Source organism: Coffea eugenioides, chromosome 7 (assembly GCF_003713205.1).
Source record: "Coffea eugenioides isolate CCC68of chromosome 7, Ceug_1.0, whole genome shotgun sequence".
NCBI lineage: Eukaryota > Viridiplantae > Streptophyta > Magnoliopsida > Gentianales > Rubiaceae > Coffea > Coffea eugenioides.
The window spans coordinates 17,865,060-17,886,476 of NC_040041.1; the positions used below are offsets into that span (position 1 = coordinate 17,865,060).

At 36.7% G+C, this 21,417-nt stretch overlaps 1 protein-coding gene across 11 annotated transcripts; it reads left to right on the forward strand.

Moving 5' to 3' along the window:
* The first annotated feature begins 8,890 nt into the window (after positions 1-8,890).
* On the forward strand, positions 8,891-20,017 carry LOC113777843. 11 transcript variants are annotated; one of them, XR_003469224.1, is made up of 10 exons: positions 8,891-9,166; positions 11,839-12,841; positions 12,943-13,143; positions 14,253-14,477; positions 14,849-14,928; positions 15,440-15,926; positions 16,807-17,123; positions 18,829-18,925; positions 19,532-19,594; positions 19,677-20,017. XR_003469224.1 is itself a non-coding variant. In XM_027323058.1 (10 exons), exons 4-9 carry the CDS (start codon positions 15,467-15,469, stop codon positions 19,578-19,580), a joined length of 429 nt encoding a protein of 142 aa, XP_027178859.1. In that variant the 5' UTR covers positions 8,893-9,166; positions 14,253-14,477; positions 14,849-14,928; positions 15,440-15,466; the 3' UTR covers positions 19,581-19,594; positions 19,677-20,017. The 11 variants fall into 11 exon arrangements, 1 of the variants encoding a protein (XP_027178859.1); XR_003469225.1 differs by having other exon boundaries at positions 18,876-18,925; XR_003469217.1 differs by having other exon boundaries at positions 15,440-15,785; positions 15,873-15,926; positions 18,869-19,594.
* Positions 20,018-21,417: the final 1,400 nt, after the last annotated feature.

Here is a 21,417-nt window from a genome sequence, read left to right on the forward strand (position 1 = left end):
AAAGCCTAGACAATTCCTGGTGAAGGAGCTTTCGAGTTTCAACAAAAAGGATGGATTATCTTCTCCCAGTCCAAGGCCACCATGCCGCTAACAAGCGAGGAAGGAAACGCCGTTTTCTCAACTTGCCCAAAACAGTTATCACCAGGCAATCCATGAAGGTAGCAGCATCCGCTTCTTACCCTCCTCCTTTTTAATGATTAACACGCTTATATGGAACATACGCGGAGTGGCTGGCTGCGCATCAGTCAGGCGACTAAAAAAATGAATGGGTATGCACTCAATCTCCTTCCTTGTGATTATAGAACCAATGGTTGATGTAACTCAGCTTGATGAGTTCAGATTAAAGTTTGGTCTTCACCTTGCGATAAGTAATATAAGTAATAAAATTTGGGTGCTATGGAAGCCAGAATTTGCAGTAAATGTGTTACTTAACTCGGAGCAATTCCTTCATGTAAAGGTCACACACGTGTCATGGACGAGTGAGGTTTGTTGCTCTTTTGTTTATGCCAAATGCACATCGTCAGAAGGTGCTATCTGTGGAATGATTTAGTGACAATCTCGGAGAACTTAGGGTCTAAGCCATGGATGGTGGAAGGGGATTTTAATGTGATAGCGTCTGAATCTGAATACCTGGGTAACGCGTCGCAGGATCGAGCATCAATAAATGATTTTGCAAAGTGCATTTCAAACTGCAGCTTGAAAACTATGGCAACAAGCGGGAGTAAATACACTTGGACAGGTCTCCGACAAGGTCGGCGCATATGGAAGCGGCTAGATAGAGTTTTGATGAATGTAGCATGGCAGCGGTAGTTTCCAGCTTCGACGGTTCAACACCTGAACTGGACGGCCTCGGATCATAGTCCGTTGCTATTGCGATTGGACACTGACCGGCGGGCAAGATTCGGGGCTTTCCGGTTCCAGCACATGTGGATCAAACATTCAGATTTTTTTGGAGTAGTGGAGCAAAACTGGAGGCAGCCCCTAGAGGGCTATGGCATGTTTCTCCTGACCCAAAAGTTGAAACGGCTGAAGAAAGTGTTAGGCGACTGGAATAAGTCTGTGTTCGGCAATATCTTTGAAAACATTGCGCGGGCTGAAGAGGATGTCCGTCAACAAGAGCTAAGGCTGGAGGAAGAGAACACTGAAGATACACGGATGCAATGGGGCCAAGCTAAGGCCAAATTGCTTAAGTGCCTGACAGATGAGGAACTTTTTTGGAAGCAAAAAGCTAGGGTCAAATGGCTGAAGGATGGGGATGCTAACACCCGTTTCTTCCACTCTAAGCTACTGGACAAGCGGGCTAAGCTCTCTATCTGCCGGATAAAAAACTCACAGGGCACCTACATGGAGAATGACCGGGACATTGGCGAGGCCGCTGTGTCTTTCTTCAAGGACTTAATGTCTGCAACTCCGCCATCAACTGAGCACGCCACTGAGAGCTTGTTACGCAACATACCAGAACTAGTGTCCACGCAATAAAATGATCAACTTTTGCACGAACTCACCTTAGAGGAAGTAAAACAGGCGGTGTTCCAACTTGACGGCCACAGTGCGGCTGGGATAGATGGGTTTACGAGAGTTTTCTTCACACACTGTTGGGATCTTGTTGGGAAGGATGTATACCAGGCAGCTAAGAAATTCATGTGTAGGGTCCCAGTCCCAAAGAGTATTGCAAGTACTTTGCTTACGTTGATCCCAAAGAAAGATGCGCCTCAGACCTTCTCTGATTTTAGGCCAATAAGTTTATGTACTTTTGTCAGCAAGGTTTTTACCAAGATCCTATGCAATAGGTTGAAGGTGTTCCTGCCTTCTATTATATCTCTGAAACAGTCAGTTTTCGTCCAGGACAGGGAAATATCAGATAATATACTGCTGGCTCAGGAGTTGGTAGGAGCAATAGACAAACGGGTATGGGGCCACAATGCCATTTTCAAGCTGGATATGATGAAGGCCTTCGACCGGGTCTCTTGGGATTTCTTAGCTAGCCTACTCCTCAAATTCGGTTTCCATCTACGGTTCGTGCACATGGTAATAAATAACTTGACCTCGTCTTGGTTCTCTGTCCTAGTCAATGGGACGCCGCACGGATGCTTCCAACCTTCCAGAGGATTGAAGCAAGGAGACCCTCTCTCTCCTTTCCTTTTTATTTTGGTGTCGGAGGCACTCAGCAGGGGTTTAATCAATTTGGTGGAATCGGGTGCCGTCCGAAGCTATGCTCAACCAAGGGGCACTGCGCCAGTATCACATCTGGCATTTGCAGATGATATAGCCATTTTCATAAGAGGAGACCGGAGATCGGTGAAGAATCTCCTGAATTTTTTGGAGGTATACCAGGATGGTTCCGGCCAAAAGATTAACAAGGATAAGAGCTTCTTTGTGACCTCATCCCGGAACTCTCTCTCCAGAGAGCATTTTATATCTCGGCTGACGGGCTTTCGACATTAGAAACTACTCTTCGTGTATTTGGAATGTCAGCTATTCAAGGGGCGAAGCAAAAAGGAATACTACCATCACTTGATCCTGAAAATGCAGGCAAAGCTCGCGGGTTGGAAGAAGCAACTGCTGTCTACTGGGGGTCGTTTGGTGCTTATACAACATGTTCTAGCCTTCATCCCTTTATACATTTTCGCCGTTTTCGACCCACCGCAGTGTGTTCTGCAGGAAATGGAGCGAATCCTCTCCCGTTTCTTCTGGGGGGAGGTGAAGGGTAAGGAAAAGCAGCATTAGAGGGTCTGGAGTAGTCTATGTTGTCCAACGGAGCAGAATGGGCTAGGTATTGATACGCTTGGGGACGTGCTGCAAGCCTTTGGAGGTAAACTATGGTGAAAGCTTCAGATTGGAAACTTCCTCTGGGCTCGGTACACGACGATCAAATATGGGACAGGCCACCAGCACATCGTTGGAGCTCCGCTGAAGCCCACAAGTTCGCGAATTTGGAGGAGACTAGTCAATTGTCGTAGTTTCATGGAGGCAAACATGCAACTACTCGTGCGAGAAAGCAACGCTTCCTTTTAGTTTGATAATTGGCTAGGCCAACGTTTCACTTCCTCTGCCAATGGTAAAAATCAGAGAGCTATTCGACGGAACGGTATGGCACCTAGATCAGATCAGAGAGGCGCTTACACATGAGGAAGTTTTGCAAATCCTTGGGTCACAGGTCCAGTTTTCTGAGGGACGGGACTTGCTAGTTTGGAAACCTTCCGCCGACGGTCGGTTCAAGGTCCAGTCGGCATTGCAGATGCTCCGGAAGCCAGCTAACAATTTGATCTCGCGGAGGCTCATCTGGGATTGGCATATTTCTCTCAAGATCTCGGTCTTCATGTGGAGGCTGCTGAACGGGTGGCTTTTTTTCCGGATAAACTCCAGCGTTTTGGCTTCCACTTACCTTCCAAGTGCTCCTTCTATTTTAATGCGGAGACCTTACAACACTCATTTGTCCACTGCTACACGACTCACCAGGTTTGGGAACATTTTGAGCACATGCTAGGCCTCCGAAGCACGGCAGAATCACTCATGGACAAGTTGCAAGGATGGTGGACCCATACTTCAGGAAACTCGCCAAGGGCCGTTCTGGCCCATCTACTCCCAATCTTGATTTGTTGGGAGCTCTGGAAGGCAAGGAATCAAGCCGTCTATGAAAATAGCGTAACTCGACCGAGTCACATATGCCGCCATGTTGTTTGGCTCCTCAATGTTATTGGAGCGGCTCACCCCTTTCTCTTATCAGGATCGGACGATGGAGCCTGGCGGCAATTGGGGTTGCTCCCTCACTTTAGAAGGCCAAGACCACTGCAGTGCATCACTCTGGTTTGGTCCTCGCTGCCATATCCATACAGCAAACTGAATGTTGATGGATCATCCCTGGAAAACCCTGGGCACTCGGGAGGAGGAGGGATTGTCAGGGATCATCATGGGTAGGTCAGAGACACTTTCTCTACCTACTCTGGCTTCTGCTCAAACATGGAAGCGGAAACCAGAGCTCTCCTGGAGGGCCTTCATTATTGTCTCACCCTTAGCCTGGTCAACGTGATCGTCTAGATGGACTCGGCGCAGTTACTCAAAGCGGTGAAGCGCCTAGTCTCCACACCTTGGACACTGGATGTGCATATTCGCCGCATACGGCACCTTTTGACTCGAGCAGAATTCATATTGGAGCATTGCTACAGGGAGACCAACTTGGCGGCTGATTCACTGGCAAAGCAGGCAACCATTACAAGACATTCGGAGATTTATGGAGCCACCGGCTTACCAAAGCAAGTAAAGGGGATCACACACTTAGATGCAATCCAGTATCCTTATTTCTGCCTAAAGCGCTACATGTAATAGGCCTTAGTATTTTTTCGGAGTTTATCAATAAAAGGGGAAGTTAAAAATTTTTTTATTGGAAAACAGATTCATTTTTATTTTATCGGATAAATAAATTTATTTATGGGAACATGAGTACTCTTTTCTTGTAATGGAGGAAAGCCGTAAAGAGGTGGTGTTTTATTCGAAAACGGGTTTATTTTATTTTATCCGAAAAATAACTTTGTTTATGGGAAAATGGGTGCTTTGTTCTTACCAAAACCTACTAATTTTCCTTTCGCAAAAATAATAGTATATCACTTTTTAAATTTTACTTGCAAACATTTATGTATTTAACATAAATTATATGATTCAGAGTAAAATGCCTATAAATAGCTTGTGCTTTATTCATATAATAGAAGAAACCCGTAAAGAGATAGTAAAAAGTGGGTAATTTCTTTTTTACTTTTACGTTTTTAATTTATGTTAAATACAAAACCGACTAGTTTCCCTTTCATAATAATATTAGTGTAACACTTTTGAATTTCACTTATAAACTTTATGTATTTAATATAAATTAATTGATTCAAAGTAAAATGCTCATAAATAGTTAGCAGTTTATTCATATAATGGAAGAAACTCATAAAGAATTGGTATATTATGGACAATTTTTTTTTTACTTTCAAATACTTCATTTATATTAAATACAAAACATGCTAGTTTTCATTTCGTAAAAATATTTGTGTAACGGCTTTTGAATTTTATTTGAAAATATTTATGTATTTAATATTAAATGATTTAGAATAAAATGCCTATAAAAACCTGGTACTTGGTTCATGTAATAGAGAAAAGCAATAAAGAGTTGGTACTTTACGGGATATTTCTTTTTTAAAAAAATTTAATTTATGTTAAATAGATAACCTACTAGTTTTTTTTGTAAGAAATTACTGTAACACTTTTTGAATTTTACTTAAAAACATTCATATAGTTATTATAAATTGAATGTTTGAGAGTAAAATGTCCACAAAAAGCTAGTATTTTGAATAGGTAATGCCCATTTATCCATATGAAGTTTATTAATTGTTAATTATTTTGTAGTACTTTGTCATTCCTTTGCTAATACTACTTTGGTAATACAAAGGGCAAATTTGGTACAAATCTTTCTCCACGCGCGTTACCACTGCCACATGACGGCTCCGTTTGGTGCTTTTGGACGAAATACACATGTCCAACTCTGCATGGCTTCCTACGGTAGGAGCGGTCAAAGGGCATCCTACCATAAAGGTTTCCCCATAGGAGACTGCATTTTAAAGATCTCTTTTGTACGTGAACAGTGGATATGATTATATATTATTTTAAAATTTTTTTATGCAAAAAAAAAGATGTTATATTTGTTGTATTTTATTGACTTAAAACTTATTTTGCATCTGAAATATTTTCATTGTGTAATTATTTGATTTGGTTTTTCAAAACTCATTCATTGTCTTAATAAGATTTTAGATACAAGATAATGGGTTGTTTATCTTATCAGTTATATGTAGATCTTTAGTTCATATTGTGTTAAATCCTGTATCTCTTGCTATTATGTGGTCGTTTCTATATTTTACAATTAAATAGGCTTCTTATCCGACATATTTTAGTATTGCTCTCAAAAAGTTGAGCTTTCTCTTGAATTTGTTCATGAGTGGCACATTTTTAATGCATATCAAATCATTGCAAATGCAGTTAGTCAATGCAAGATGACGTTACATGGTAATATTATTTTGAAACTTATGACATTGCCAATCCTATTCCATTAGTAGGTAAAGCAAAAAAAAAAAAAAAAAGACTCTTCGTCACTTAGTCACTAAGTTAAAATTGTGGCTTATTTTCACTGCTTAATAAAATTACAAAAACATATTCCTAAAGATTTTGGTATACCTTTATATAACTTTTCATACTTACTATCTAAATTTGAATAATTGGACATTTTTGGGTAAGTCACTGTTTGAATTAGCTATTTTTTGGGGTGTTTTTGAAAAATTTACTATAACAGAGTTTTTAGAGTATATTTTGGGATATTTTAGAAAATATTTTGAGATATTTAAGAGTAGAAAAATTTCTAGAATATATTTTGAAATATTTTTTAAAATTTAAAAAAAATTAGACTACTTTTTAGAGTACCTTTTAGAGTATTTTTTTAAAAAAATTTATTGTATTTGAAAAAATAAATTTTCAAAAATAGGTGAATTCAAACAGTATAGTTCATTTCACTGGTTTCGTTTAGCTAGGAATATAGGTTAGTTACGTTTCAGACTTACGGTCCGTTTGATAACATAAAAAAGTGTTGAATCTGAATTTTTTTAGACATTCAGATGTTTTGAGTGTTTGATAACTGAAAATCTATTTGCTGAACTTGTTAAGTAGTGCTGAACTTGTGTGTATTTTTTTTAGTACAAAAATCCTAACTGAATTCTTAATTCTGATAAGAATCAATAGAATTACTTCAATTACCTTATCTTATCTACCAAATCTACCATTGTTTGTTAATTATGTTCAAAATTCTTATCTAATTAAACAATATAATATTCTCTATCTATTTTTTCTCCCTTTTGAATGATTTTCACATCTTCTCCATACTTCTCATATAATATATTTCATCTTTTATATTAATTTGATTTAAAAAATAAATATTGTCATTTTCATATCTAACATTTTTAACTGATCAAATCATATGTTCTATTTCTTTTTTGGATGAAAAGATATAAGGACAAATTTGTCAAATTTAACTTATTAAGCATTCAGTTATAAATGTTTATCAAACAGTATAAATAGATTTAACATTAAAATTCAGACATTCATATATTTCTTTTCAGTATTTAAAATTCAGCAAATTAATTGTTTCAGTATTTAGATTTCAGAATTGAGATTCAGTTTTATCAAACGAAACTTAGCATACATAGGGACACATTTTTATGCCTAGTGTGAGCATCTTTTACTTTTTGGATCCAGAGCTAGCCGTTCACAACTAGGGGTGAGCAAATTCGGTTCTTATCGAATTCATAACTGTTTTCAAATTTAATTCGGTAATTTGAAATCGGGTATTTGGTAATTTGGTACAAATTCGGTACGTACCAAATTCATCGAATTCTAATATGGTATGAAATAGGTAATGAGATTATGAATTAGGTAATAATCGATTTCGCATTCAAATTCGGTAATTGAAATCGGGTACCGCATTACCGCATTCGAATTACCAAATTGGTATATAAAAGTATATAATATATAGATAAATGCTATTTAGTATTAGTATATACTACTAATACTTTATTATATTATATAGGCAAATGCTATTAATAATAATTAATATATGGTATTATCATCATATCATGTACTTATAATACTAATAATATATAATAATGTACAATATATTTATATTATTTTAGTATTTATTAATTGTTATATGACTACAATAATGCATAGTAATACATTTCAATATAAGATAACTATAATATTTATTATTTTACACATGAGTAACATGACTAGAATTAGATAATAATTAATACTTATATGTATAATACTAAATATTAAACAATAAACATAATTAGTAATTAGAATTTAGATATTGGTAATTTGATACATCATTTATGTTTGAATTATTGAATGTTTGAATGCGTAATCTATAACTTGCAAGTATTAGTGTACTCTAAATTTACATTACATATTCACTAATCTTAAGGCTTTAAGTATAGATAAGACAACTAAACAGTGTAAGTGAATGTATATGAATTGCAAATCAATGTATTAGTGTATTGACTTTCACAATAACATTTGTAAATAAATAAGTTTAATTTTGATTTGAAATAAATTATAAGTTTGTAACTAACATAACTTATCACTAATCATTGTAATTTGTAAGTTTGTAACTAATATTACTTATTATTAATCATTGTAAATTATAAATTCATAAATTATTACTAATCATTGTACAGTCTAAGGTTTATTCTAGTTTAAATTAATCACTTTTTATGTGTTCCTTAAATCATAGACTAAGGATTGTAGGTATAAGTGATCAAATAAGTTAAAAGTTCATATTATCTATTTACTAATCTTAAGGCTTTAAGTATAGACAAAATAACTAAGAAGTGTAAGTAAATACATGTGAGTTGCAAATCAAGTAAATAAGTTTTATTTTGATTTGAAATAAATTATAAGTTTGTAACTAATATAACTTATCACTAATCATTGATTCATTGTAATTTGTAAGTTTGTAACTAATATTACTTATTATTAATCATTGTAAATTATAAATTCATTGTAACTACTAACTAAATTAGTTTAAATTAATCACTTTTTATGTGTTTCTTAAATCATATACCAAGGATTTTAGGTATAAGTGATCAAATAAATACCAATTAAACCACAAAATGATTTGAACATAAGTAATGTGTTCAATTATGAATAAATTTGGGGATCAAATCAGTAATAATTTTTAAATCATTGAGGAGCATAATGAATGTATTATAATTTAGGAGCCCCAATTTGTAAATTAAAAATTACAAAATCACTTCATTTGGGAAAAGTCGGATTTCATGATTTTCATCTTCAGCTGATGAAAATTGAAAAGTGAGAAAACAACCATTGCAAATTTGCAATATTGCATAGTGCCGTGACTGCCATCACCTAGGGCTTTCACAGCACTAACACTCCCAAGTCCCAAGTCCCAATTCCCAAATCGAAGCTGCTCTCTGCCTCTCCGGCCTCCGCCAGTCCGCCGCGCTCTACGTCTCCTGTCGGCTGTGTCCTGCCGTGCTGGTTCATCGCTGCCGAGTGTCGAAGACGAAGCACCAAGATCTCACTAGTTCATCGCTGGTTCATCACTGCTCATCTCTGGCTCACTTAGGTAAGTGCTCCTCTGTTTTTGGCTCTGTGTCTCTGGCAGTAAAATGGCCAAGATCGACTTGGAAATTTGTTATCCTGAATTGATAAGGGGACGAAATCTGAGCTTCCAATTGCAAACTCTCACTATTGTAGTAGTTTAGATTAGATTTGATATAACATAAGCTTTGTATTTTATACACAAGAAATCTCTCTCCAGTTGTGCAGCCTTTAAAAGTTAAGACCTTGGGGAAAAATTCCACCTTTTTCCCGTTAGAAAAATTAAAAAGGAAAAAACTTGCTAATATGAAAATTTTACCTCCTTGTCCGTGGAGATTCTCTTAATTAATGGGTCTTGGCAACATTCTGGATGAAGTTATGCACTTGTGCTTCTTTGAAACTAGTCTATTCTTGCCTTGAATATTATATCGGCCTACAACATTTTGCATAAAACTGAATCTATTTTTTATGGTGAAGTTAATACTGAGTCTATTTTTTTTCATTGTGACTTGTGAAATGTGAACTTGAAAAGTGTGTTAGTGTTACTTTGAATAACTTGTAGTTGTATTGTATATTGGCAGTTGGTACTTGGTACTCCAGATTTGTATTTGATGGATTTTGGCATTTGTAATGTGTGTGTAATAATTTGGATGTTGATTTCCTTTGAATTGGTGTTGTAGGCTTGTAGCCTGTAAGTTTGCAATTAGAATTAGTTTGCAATTAGCCTCATAGCCTGTAAGTTGTACAGAAGCAGCGTTGCAAACTTAAGCTGATAACAGGGTATTTTTATCTTTTTTTTTGGAATAGATGAATTCGGTTAAACCGAATTCATTACCGTTTTCGAATTTGAAATCGGTTGCGGAATGAATTCGGTTATGCCCAATTCGGAATTGAAAACGGTTTAAAATTTTACAGGTAGAATAACCGAATTCACCGAATTCAGTGCACCGAATTTGCACCGAATGCACACCCCTATTCACAACACATGCTTCAGGAAAGTTTTACCACTAAGCGTAACCGCCTTAAACCCAATGTTTTCAAACTCGGATCGGGCCGAACGATTCGACTGCGAACCGGTCATGTATCCGGTCCGATTCATAGCTTATGTTGACTTGGATCAAAAACCGGTCAAAACCCGTAAAAACCGTTAAAACGATTAAAATCGGCTCGAACCGTGAACCGTGGTTTTCCATTTTTTGAGTCAAAATTGACAAAATTTCCAATTTTGACCCTAATCTTCACTTCAGTCTTCCTCTTCGCACTTCGCTTCGGTCTTCCTGCTTTCTCTCTTTGCAATTGCCGAAATTGCCTTGCCTGCCGTCTCTATTTCCTTCTCGCCTTAATAGCTTAATTCTAATCCCTTCTCCAAACTCCAAACTCCAATCTTGACTTCTTGAGCCATAGCAATCAGCAAAAAGGAAGCACCGAAGCATGAGGTTTTTCCGCCCGCTGCTGTGATTCTAAGCCAAAAAAACTCTGGAATTCAAGCTTATACCAGGTTCGTTAATCTTTTTTCCCCTTTTTTTTCCTTTAGTTGTTGATTCTAAGCCAAAAAAAAACTCTGGAATTACGCTTTGGTTGCTTTGAGGATAACAAGAGCAATTCTTGCATAACAGATTTACAAAGTTCTTTTATTTTCCACTAAATTGCTAATTTCCAAATGTGTAGAAGTTAAATTTGGGGATTTTAACTTTTTATACCCTGGATGCAGAATTTCTTTCGAAATGAGAATTTGTTGCCTGAGAGCGAGCTAGAATATTCCGCTGAGGGAGCTAGAATGAAGTTGCTAAACCTTATAGAGGGATACCTGTTGGAAAATTCTGTTACTCTCTGCAACTCTGCTCATTTAGTTTTCCTTTATTGTGCAGAGAATAGGACTAAATGCTGCACTTCACTGTATAAGGTCTTGTGTCTGGTGAGATAAGAGCCCTAATAGGACTAGATCTAATGACAAAAGTGAAATCTCGCACCATTTGGAGGATTTTTCTTAACAGGCTGTTGATGAGACCTGGGCTTTTGAATCATGACATCACTGAAATATATTTTCTTTTCCTAAATGAAAGAATGTCTAAATTAGGCTCACAATTCTTACTGAATAAACATATTGTTGGTTTTTCCAAGCTGATATATCCACACAATGCCCTATTTTGGAATTCCTGAAATGATACATTCTGATGTGTTGTGCTGATTCTTGATGAATAAAGTATCAAGTAGTTATTTCGCCTGTCATATGTTTAACTCCGCTTGACCTGATTGGAATTATGACTCGTTTGGAAATTTAGGATTATAAATGAATTCAAGTACCATTTTGCTACTGAACTACTATGAGCCATCTGAACTTCAACTTCTATTTGTTTTTTGGTGGTGCAAACAAGTGTAGAGTTCCCTTTTCTCCTTCTAATATTAGATCAATAGCTGTCCTGCCTTCATTAACATGACAGATGAAATCCATACCAAAATCTACAGTAACATGACAGATGAAAGTTTTCAAAATGTTAATTGTGTGTGTTAATTATTGGATATTGCTCTTATGTTAATTGTGGTTTAGCACTTATATCTTATTCTGTGCATTGGTGTGTGTGTGTGTGTCTATATATATATATATATATATAGATATATTTATTTATTTATTTATTGAACCTCGACCCTTTCACTTCATCGGTTCAATTGACGGTCCGGGTTTTAAAACATTGCTAGTTAAATCCAAAGCCTAAATAAACATTAAAGAAGAACTGCTTTCCTTCCCGCCAAAAGCACTATCAGCATTGTAGGCAGAAAGGGCTAGAGTCTCACGGAGGGGTCATCGAGCTAGGTCAGAATTCCGGTTCTATAAAACTCCAAAACCACACCACCCTCTACTCCAATTATGGCTGAGGTTACAATTTTTGAAGGCATTAGGGCTCAAAATCTGACCTTCACAGAGAATTTGAGGTTGTTAGGGGTCCAGCTATGGCAAGTAGTGAATAATAATCGTCGTTCACTCCTTGGCATTGCTCAATTCACCCTGTTAGCGGTCGGATGGGTGATGTTCGCATTCTTCACCGACGACGGCAACCGGATTGAGGGTATTATAATGCCAGAGTATGAGTATTTTGGGGCAGCTACTTTTCTGACATTTGCGGGAACAATTGGATGTTATTGTTCTCTGTTGGTTGTGTGGCTTACTCAAAAGTCGATACACTGCTTGAGGCAGTGTGGGTTCAACGGATTATCTAGTTCTGTCACTTTCGTTGCCTCTGCGATCTTCAGCGCGTGGTATCTGTTCTTATCCGCTTTCTTGGGGCTTTGTGTCGTGGAGGACGTGACTTCCTTTGATGCTATGGTGGCGATTACATGGGGGCTATTTGTTTCTATGCTGTTTCTGGAATTGCCGGATGATTTTGGGCTCACCGATTCCTTTGTAGCTGCCAATTTTGGCATTGCAATCAAATTATCTGCATCACATTCTATCTGTCCATCAAAATTGTTTGCCATGCATCTGTCCACCGCTACCTGTTCATCAGAATTGTTTGCCATGAGTCCGTCCACTGCACCGTCAACATCTCCCGGTCTAGTAGTTCTGAAGAGGATTGCTATTGCCTTCACCCCATTATTGGCAAAGATGGTGGTTACACGTGTCCTAGGCTTATGGACTCACAGGCAAGAGGAAGAGCTTGTTGCTGGATTCGCAGATGCGAGTCCAGAATAAGCTGCTTAGCATGTGAGTATCGTTGACGTTGGTTCATCATAATTAGTGTTATTGTTGTTTTGATTATTTGGAACTACTTGATTTTGATCTTGAAATTTTGGTTTTGTGCAAAGGACTTGAAAGAATAAAGAAGACAATGAAGAATAAATGCTGGGGAAAAGTTACCTATGCTGGTGGTGGCATTTGGATTTTGTGGATGTTTAAGAATAAATAAGCAAATCTGATTAGCACTCTACCTCTCTCACTAAGCACCGGTTGCCTAAATAGATGGTGAATGTTGATCTGGCCATCTCCAGCCATGGAGTGATCGTTAGGTAATTTTCTTGTTTTGTGTGCAGATATTTCAGTATGTTGAATTGTCGATACACAAGTGCATTAATGTGTCCATTGTCTTGAAGGGAGAACTGATTATGTCTGTGTTATCTTGACGTGCATCTTTGTATGCCACTAACCAGCTTTAGCCCTGCAATTTATTGCCTGGAATAGGTGTAAGCACTATAAACTTAGACAAATGTATGAATCTCTCTACTTTCTCCTTAAGTCCAAAAATTGATTTCTGGGGAACATATCTGACTCATTTGACTTGATTCATTTATCCTACTAATACTTAAGAAGTATTTTTACTTCCACTATTCAATGCTTTTCATCTTCACAGGATTTTTATAAAATTTTTGAGGAAAGGTTTTAGTGCTTTGAAGCATTGTGCACCAATTTTATGTGCAGCCATATTTTGTTTAATTACCTTTTCACCCTTTTGCTTGAGCTAAAGTTCACCTCTGAGAAGGGCATTTCCTTGTATAATATAAAAAGGAGTTTATTTTGCACTTGTTCTCTGATTTACGACTGCCTATTCAGGGTTTATAGTGTCCTTGCTTTATGAGTCTGATATGTCCTTATTGCAATGGGCACAAGTATTCCGAATGAAGCTTAGAGTTTTGGTAAATGCACTCTGGTATCCCCTTTTGCTTTCAACAGCGTGCTAAGCTGAGATTATTAATGCCTAGCTGCTATGTGAATTTGCTGAAATGTCCTGGAAGGTGCCATTCTGACTTTTGAGCTGAGCTTTAAAAGCTCCTTGGATTTTCCATAATTTGCTGTTGTAATGAAGTTTTTCATCAGTGGTCATTAAAATTGTATTAAGCCATGGGATGGCTACTACCATTTGTTGGTCATTTATTTCGGATCCAAGTAACGGCTTGTTCTTCCTCTCTTACGATCTGTTGATTTCACATTATTTGCCACAATTAGGTTTAGGTTGTTGGCTATGCTTTATTCGTGGTGTGTCTTTTGGTTTTAGGTCTTTTAAAGGATCTTAGTTTCTTCTCTCTTTACCTCTAATTTTATCAATTTTATGCAAGTTTTTGTTGCTGAAAAACTCAGAAAAAATTACACACAAAAACTCACTGACTACTGTGTGCCTTAGAATTGAATAGGGATATGGCTTGTCAAGCAACAAGACCACTTGATTGGAAATTTGGCATCAAAGCTGCTGCAAAACTCCAATGGGAAATCCAAGCAGCTGCGCCACTTCGGACCACCTCCTTGCACGGTCTTGGTTGACAAGAACACTAGCATCATCTGCCAGGGCATCGCCAGCGAAAACAGAAGCTTACAAACTGAACAAGCCACCAAATTCGGCACCATAATGGTAAAGAAAGAAAACATTGACAGAACTCGTATATGTACACTTAAAGTTATGTTAAGCAATTAATTATTGATCCAGGAACTATTCTGCCAATACTTTTGATTGATTGTATCCTCGTCTAAGCTATTATATGAATTATATAAGTCATTTCAACTGCTAGATTTTGTAGACTGTTGGAAATCAACTTCCAATACTGATTTTCCATGCTTTATGGTGAGCATGAATACTTGCAAACGATCTGGAGATAAATTGGCTGTAGCTTCAGCTTTTTAATTATCTTGGCCTTAATCTCATAATACCATCAAATTGTTTGCCCGATTACCCAATTATCATTTAATATCTTTGAACTCTAAAGCTTGGGTTCTGCGTTGCAGCTATTGTTGGATATTTTACTCCTAATGGCGAGCCAAAGGCAGAAAAGAAGCTGATGGGGGCAGGCTGATTGGAATGAAAGGTATGAGATTCTTGGAGGAATTATGGGTATCAGTCAATTGTCATTGTCTCATGTTTTGCATAAAACAAAAAAAGGTTCTGATTACTTACAAATTCTCACACTTCCAGTCCTTTTTTTTTTGTAAGCCAGTTTTTATATTAAATAGGTTGAAATGATTGCAAGCACTTGAGTATGAAACAGGTTAATTTTAGTTCATGAAAATTGCATTAAAAGTTTTTCGAGTAAAATCTTTATTAATGATATCGTCAGGTCCTCTTCTCATCCTCACCTTTGGGTGTATCACTGTTGTTTTTGGGCTTATAGATTTTCTCCACCTCTTTGATTGTAATCTTTGATGTTTGTTCTTTTTTTAATGAATTCTAATGCCTGATATAGTGGGGCTTTGATTTTAATTTTTGTATTTGTTTTAGTAAAAAGGGTTTGACTTTGTGATCTCTTATTTTATTAAGAAGTATTGTTGATTTGGAAATAAAGTTAAGATTTCTGCTTATGGCATTTTTTGGACTAGTAGGACGCAGGGAAAGAAAAAGGATGGAAGATGAGTAAACGGAACAAGCTGGGAGAAAGAAGCTGTCTGCTTCAGCCATTTGCATCTACTACTGAGAAGTTATAAACTCTGTGACAATCATTGTTTCCTTTTTGTCATGTTTTACTCCTCAAGAACTAGAAAAAGCAATGGATGAAAATTATGGGAAAATAGTTGATGAGAAAGCTCATATTCTAAAAGTCAAGATGGAACTAGATGATCAGCTAGAATAACTCACTTCAGAATCTGATCATTAAGGTCACATGGAGCTGGATCAGCACTTACTCTCAGAAGGAAAACCCCACATTATTAATCTCTTCTCTCTTCTAAGGTCCCCTTTCCAAAAATTTATTGATGAGTAGATTATATGATGCATGCATAAGCTTTTAAGGCTTAAACTGTGTGCTTTTTGTGCCAGGTTCTAAGAAGGTTCAAAAAAACTGAAAATTGTCCTGTTTCTAAAATTGACAATGTAAGGAATTTTTATGTCATTTTTTCCTCCTTCATGGGCAATTTTTCTTTCCTCTTTATTTTCATTTTCGTGGATTCGGAGTTTAAAGTTGTATAGTGTGGAATGTTCTCATGCAAGTCTGATTGTTATTAGTATCAAATGCCCTTTTGACACCTGAAATAGTCAAAATTTCTCATTCTAGTTTTATTAATTTTAATTAGCTGGCCAACAAAATAGATATTTCTGCCTCAGCTGATAGTGGAGAAAGAAGGTTGGTTATGACTCCAGCTAGGCTTCGGATTCGAACTTGCAAATGGTCTGTGGCTTTAGGCCTTTACTAGTCTAGTATAATTCAAGAAAATGCTAATGAAAAGGATTTATGTGAAACAGACAATTATGTCTCATGCCTGCTGCTTGTGAGCTGAACATTAGTCAGAAGGACTTTTGTTGGTTTATTTCTCTTCTTTACTGACTTTAGAGTTTAGATGATTAAAAAATGTAATCATTACAATGATGATGATGATGATAGGAAGCCCAATTTAGAGTATTCATTGGCCAATATGTGTTTTGTATGGTAACATTTTTCAATCAAACTTAAAGGTGGATTTTGATATGTGCATAATAATACCAAGTACAGTTTCTATATACATAAACTCCTAAATTATTATAGGTTGTGTTTGGATCCACTGTTTTTGGTAAAAACAGTTTTTGTAGTCAAAATACAAATTATAGTCAACTAAGTGTATTTGAAATGCTACACTCCCGCTCCTGCCATACGGTACCGTTTAGGGGCCCGAAAAGTAAAACTAGTTTTTCAATTAGCTTTCTTGTCCTTCCCATTCCTGCTTCAATTTCCTGTTCTAAAACGTATCTCTAAAAATCACTTTCCTCTTCTAAGCAGCAACAACCGAGGTACAACGTATCTCTAAAAATCACCGGCCGTTTCAGCTCATCTGTTAATAATCCTTGGAGGTTCAATGCCCATGTCTCCGCAAGTTCAATCTTAGCTTCTCCGTCCTGAATTTGCAGCTTATCTTCAGCAGAGCAAAACTGTGAAGAAGGAGCTGAGTATACGCTGCAGAGCCACCCGGGAGAAGCGGCAGGGCCACTATCAGACTTCAAGAAGCATAATCAGCTTGCAAGTGCCATTTCGAAGTCGCGGCTACTTGCTCAGCGAAGGATTTTGATCCGCCTCTGCTCAGCTGTTGCTTCGTCGAGGTTCGTTCTACTGTTTACTTAATTGGGGCCTAATTCATACGAATTAGGGCTACAGTAAATAGTGAATGTGTTTGCTGTTCAATCAAAGCCATTCTTGTGCTGATAGTATATGGTAGAGACTGTGAGTACAATTTTGAAATGGTTGTATGACACGTTGGATATTACATTTTATTTGACACAGCTGACATTCATGCTTCTTCATTTAAACTTGTAATTCTGCGGCAGTTCCACTTTTGATTTTCTTAAGTTCTGGTTTGGCACCTCAATTTTCCAATTCAGACTGGCAGCTTCACCATTTATTTGCTTTTGTGCTCTTCCCCGCATATGTAATGAGTATGCCCGAATTAGGGGTTTGGAGACAGGGTACGCATACCAACATATTAGCAAATAATTGAATGTGCTTGCATTTGCTTGTTTGGCATGCATAGGAGAGTTTTTTTTAGAAGCTCATGGTATACGTGTACCCTGTTAATTGGGTGAATATTGATGCTATTTTGTGGATTAGACATTTTATCAATTATTGTTGTAAGCTTAAATTGATCAGTTCTGGGCCAGTTCTCCGTTAATTGGGGTGTTCTTGCTACACTTTTATTTTGGATAAGGAATTTGATCAATTTGTGCTATTATTAAGCACCAGTGATTGTGCTTGGGTTATTGCAATTCGATTAGTGAAATATTTGGAAAACTGCGACTCGGAACTGGATTTACTATTTGGTTCTTGCTGTTGGAGTAGCTATTATTTTCTGCTGTTGTTGTTGTACTTGAGCCAATGCCATTCTGGTCCGTGCAATTTTATTGGGTGGCCTTGTGAAATTTTAATTAGTCCTAGCTTGCATGCTGCAAATTGACGCATTATCGCTGCTGTTTCGTTTTCAATGTTTTAGAGCACCTGTAGATGGCCGAAACTTTTTCTGGTTCTTATGTGAAGCTGTTTTGGTTCTGTGAGAGCGTTCCCCCCCATATTATAGCCTGACAAAAACTAAAAGATATTTGTGTCTGTGTTGCTGCTAAATATTAATCCAGTGTGATTGCATTTGGGGCTTTGAAATTCGAACTTCCAAGCCGAAGGTGCAATTGCCCTGGTGTTTCGTTTTTGGAATGGACATGAGTTTGAACGTATTGGTTAAATAGATGACTTGATCAACGAATATATGTTCGGTTCTTGCTTTAAATTACTGGCATTGTTGTTGCGCTCCATTCATTGTTGTTGCTTTAACCATTTCATAGGATTAATTCAAGTAGTTTCTTGACTCCACGTTAGCCTCCTGTGAATACTTTTGTGGTGTTTTGCTAACAGTTAAAGAAATGATTCTGGTTTTTAGAAATTATTTGTTATCGTTTTATTAAGATTTTTACTGTTTCCCAATTCTTCATCAAAACCACTAATATTTCTCCAATTTTATAATTGGAAACCGAAAGCAACTGCACAACAAAAAGTCCTATAACAGATAATATCCACACAGGCACCAGTTGCTCGCTCTTTGCGCCAGGGGTACAACTAGTTTTACAGCATGGTTTTTGGTTTTCTGCATTTCTGGATGTTCAAGGCTAATGCTAGAGTAACATATATGTGCAATCATATGATTAACTGTGAAATCATTGATTATCTGGTTAATCTGATTCAAATTTTATACTTAAACCAAATATTTGCTGGTGACTGAGGTTTATTTTACCACAGCTTCATCTTTATCTTTATAATATTTAGGGAGATTCATCGTGGAATCATTTTTTGTTCTGCCTTTTAGACTTCAGAGTGCTTCAGGTGCGGCTTTAGCAGATTTGCATTTGAGGAGCAGGTTGAGGTTAGTCCTGGACTTCCTGTGCTTATGATTATTTTACTGGGCAGTCATGTTTACTATCTAATCTGGCTGAATAGCTGTGTATGTTCTTCTAAACTTTGAATAAATGCATTACATATTTGGCTGTCAAACCAGCTTGTTTAATTTTTTGATATTACAACAGTTCAAAGCTGTTTGTTAGATGCTCGATATCTTCAAATATTTGTGAAGATGGTGAAGTTTTTCTTGCACTATAGGAGGTAGCACTGTATATGGCTTACAAGTTCTCAATTGTGTACATTGGTATTATTCATAGCTTGTGCTGGCCATGTGATTTAATCTTACCATTTTGTAAATAACGTCTGGACCATATAGCTAACACATAAATTCAGATGCTGTAATGTATGTATTCGAACTGCTGAAATATGAACCTGATTACAGCTATGCTATCAAGCTGTTCCTGCAACTATTTGTGCATATATTCTCTGTTTCTAGTAGATATGGTTTTGATTTTTAATACTGGTTTAGATAACACTTGCATTTTTCTTAGCCTCTATTTTTCCAATCTAGTGATGTACTAAACTGGGTTTGATCACTATTTGTCTGTGATGGTCTCCGATTATTTTGGAGTGTGTTCCAATCACATGCTAGGTATGTCATGGAGGCATTATGGAAGTGATCTCCAGTCATGAGGTATTTTTTTATGTTGAAAGTTTCTTTTGCTTATTAGTTGTTCTTAGTTTCAGCCTCCAACTACAACCCCACTTTTGTGCAGGTTCTTGGTGAATAGACGTCCTTAAGTATGACACATACTTTTTGTAAGTTCATGCTAGCTATGTCTTGCACCTCCCGTCCTCTCTGATCAAACGTGGTACGGAATTGACATGTTGAACTAAGATGAAATTTTGGAAGATCATACATCTCATTCTGTATAGGGTGACCGGAGATATGTGGTGCTCAATCGGAGTTGCTCGCTAGTCAAGAAAAATTCCCCCCCTAACTTTTTAGTTAAAATTTGGAGAATGACTAGCTTTCTATAGATGTCCCATGCCCCCAGCATAGTTTGTAAACTTTCTTGCATGTTTCAATGAAGATTGTGTTCTATTCTGGTTCTCAGACAATTTTAGTAGAAAATCTATTTGTTTTTGATGGTTATATTAGTTGCATTTTATATCCAGAAATTTTCTGAATTAAAGTAATAGCATCTTCTGTTATCAGGCAGAGGCCATTGCTTTTATTGAAGCTAATGCGGTGGCTTTGAATTGGGATACCAAAAGCTACATGTTTGAAAATTGCAGTGCTACGTATTCCGACAATAGTCTAAATTGAGGGTTACTTCGTGCTAGCTAACTGCATTTGGCAGATGCTAATGGTCATTTGCTAAGTACGGAATTTCATTTTATCCGTAGAATCATGCTTGCCCTTCTAGAGATGCGCATTTCTGATTGTGAGTTCTAGAAAGGGCCTGCATCGTTATTCCCGGTTTCCCATGGCTGAACCGGAAAGGCATTTTCCACCCACTCGTTCTCTCTTTGTGGTTACATAGGGGTGGCAATTCGGGTCCAAATCAGGTTGGCGGGTCGGGTTCTGATCGGACCCGTCAGAAAATCTGTTGACCTGAATCCGACCTGTCAATCCGTGACGGGTCAGATATGCTGACCCGAACCCGAAAATTTCAGGTTGACGGGTTGATCCGAAATGACCCGAAACTTAATTTTAATTTATTAATTTATCACTGTAATTTCTAACAAAATCAATTTCTCACAAAATTAATTACATAATCAAGTACTAAAAATTTAAATAAATAATTTCAAGCCAAATTTAAAATAAATTAAACACTGTAAAAGTGTTTTATCCCAAACAAAATATAAAATAAATTAAAACAATATAAAAGTAAAAAATAATATAATATATTATTTATCCAAATATAATAATTTCAACTTCACACAAATTAAATAAATTCATTTAGGATTAAGTAATTAATGCCTTTGAAAAAAAGAATAACTTAGTTTAGTTAGATAAAATTATTTTTATGTTTATTAAATTATTTTTAATTCGTAAACGGGTCATATCAGGTCACCACGGGTTGACCCAAAATCGACATGTTTTCTTTTCGGATTCATCGGGTCCAACCCGATTCTGACCCGAATTTCCGAAACCTCAATCCAAACCCATTAATTTTGTGTTAGATTCGTGTCGTGTTTTCAGGTCGTGTCGAAAATTGCCACCCCTAACGGTATACATCTTCTTTCTGGACTCTACCATATTTCAATGAGAAAAATTATTATTTGTTTTTTTTACCCAAAAAAAAAGGAAATTATTTGTTTGAGATTGTCGTAATAAAGTTGGTGAATTTGGAAAATCAGTAGAGGACTGAAGTGATTCATGTTATATTCGTGGGATAGTTGATTTGGTGAGTTTCTCTAGGCATAACAAATTAGATGAGGGATGCCGATGCAAGTTGGGAAAACATTATTGATGAATTTCTTAGAGCATTCATGACAAGTCATTCATAC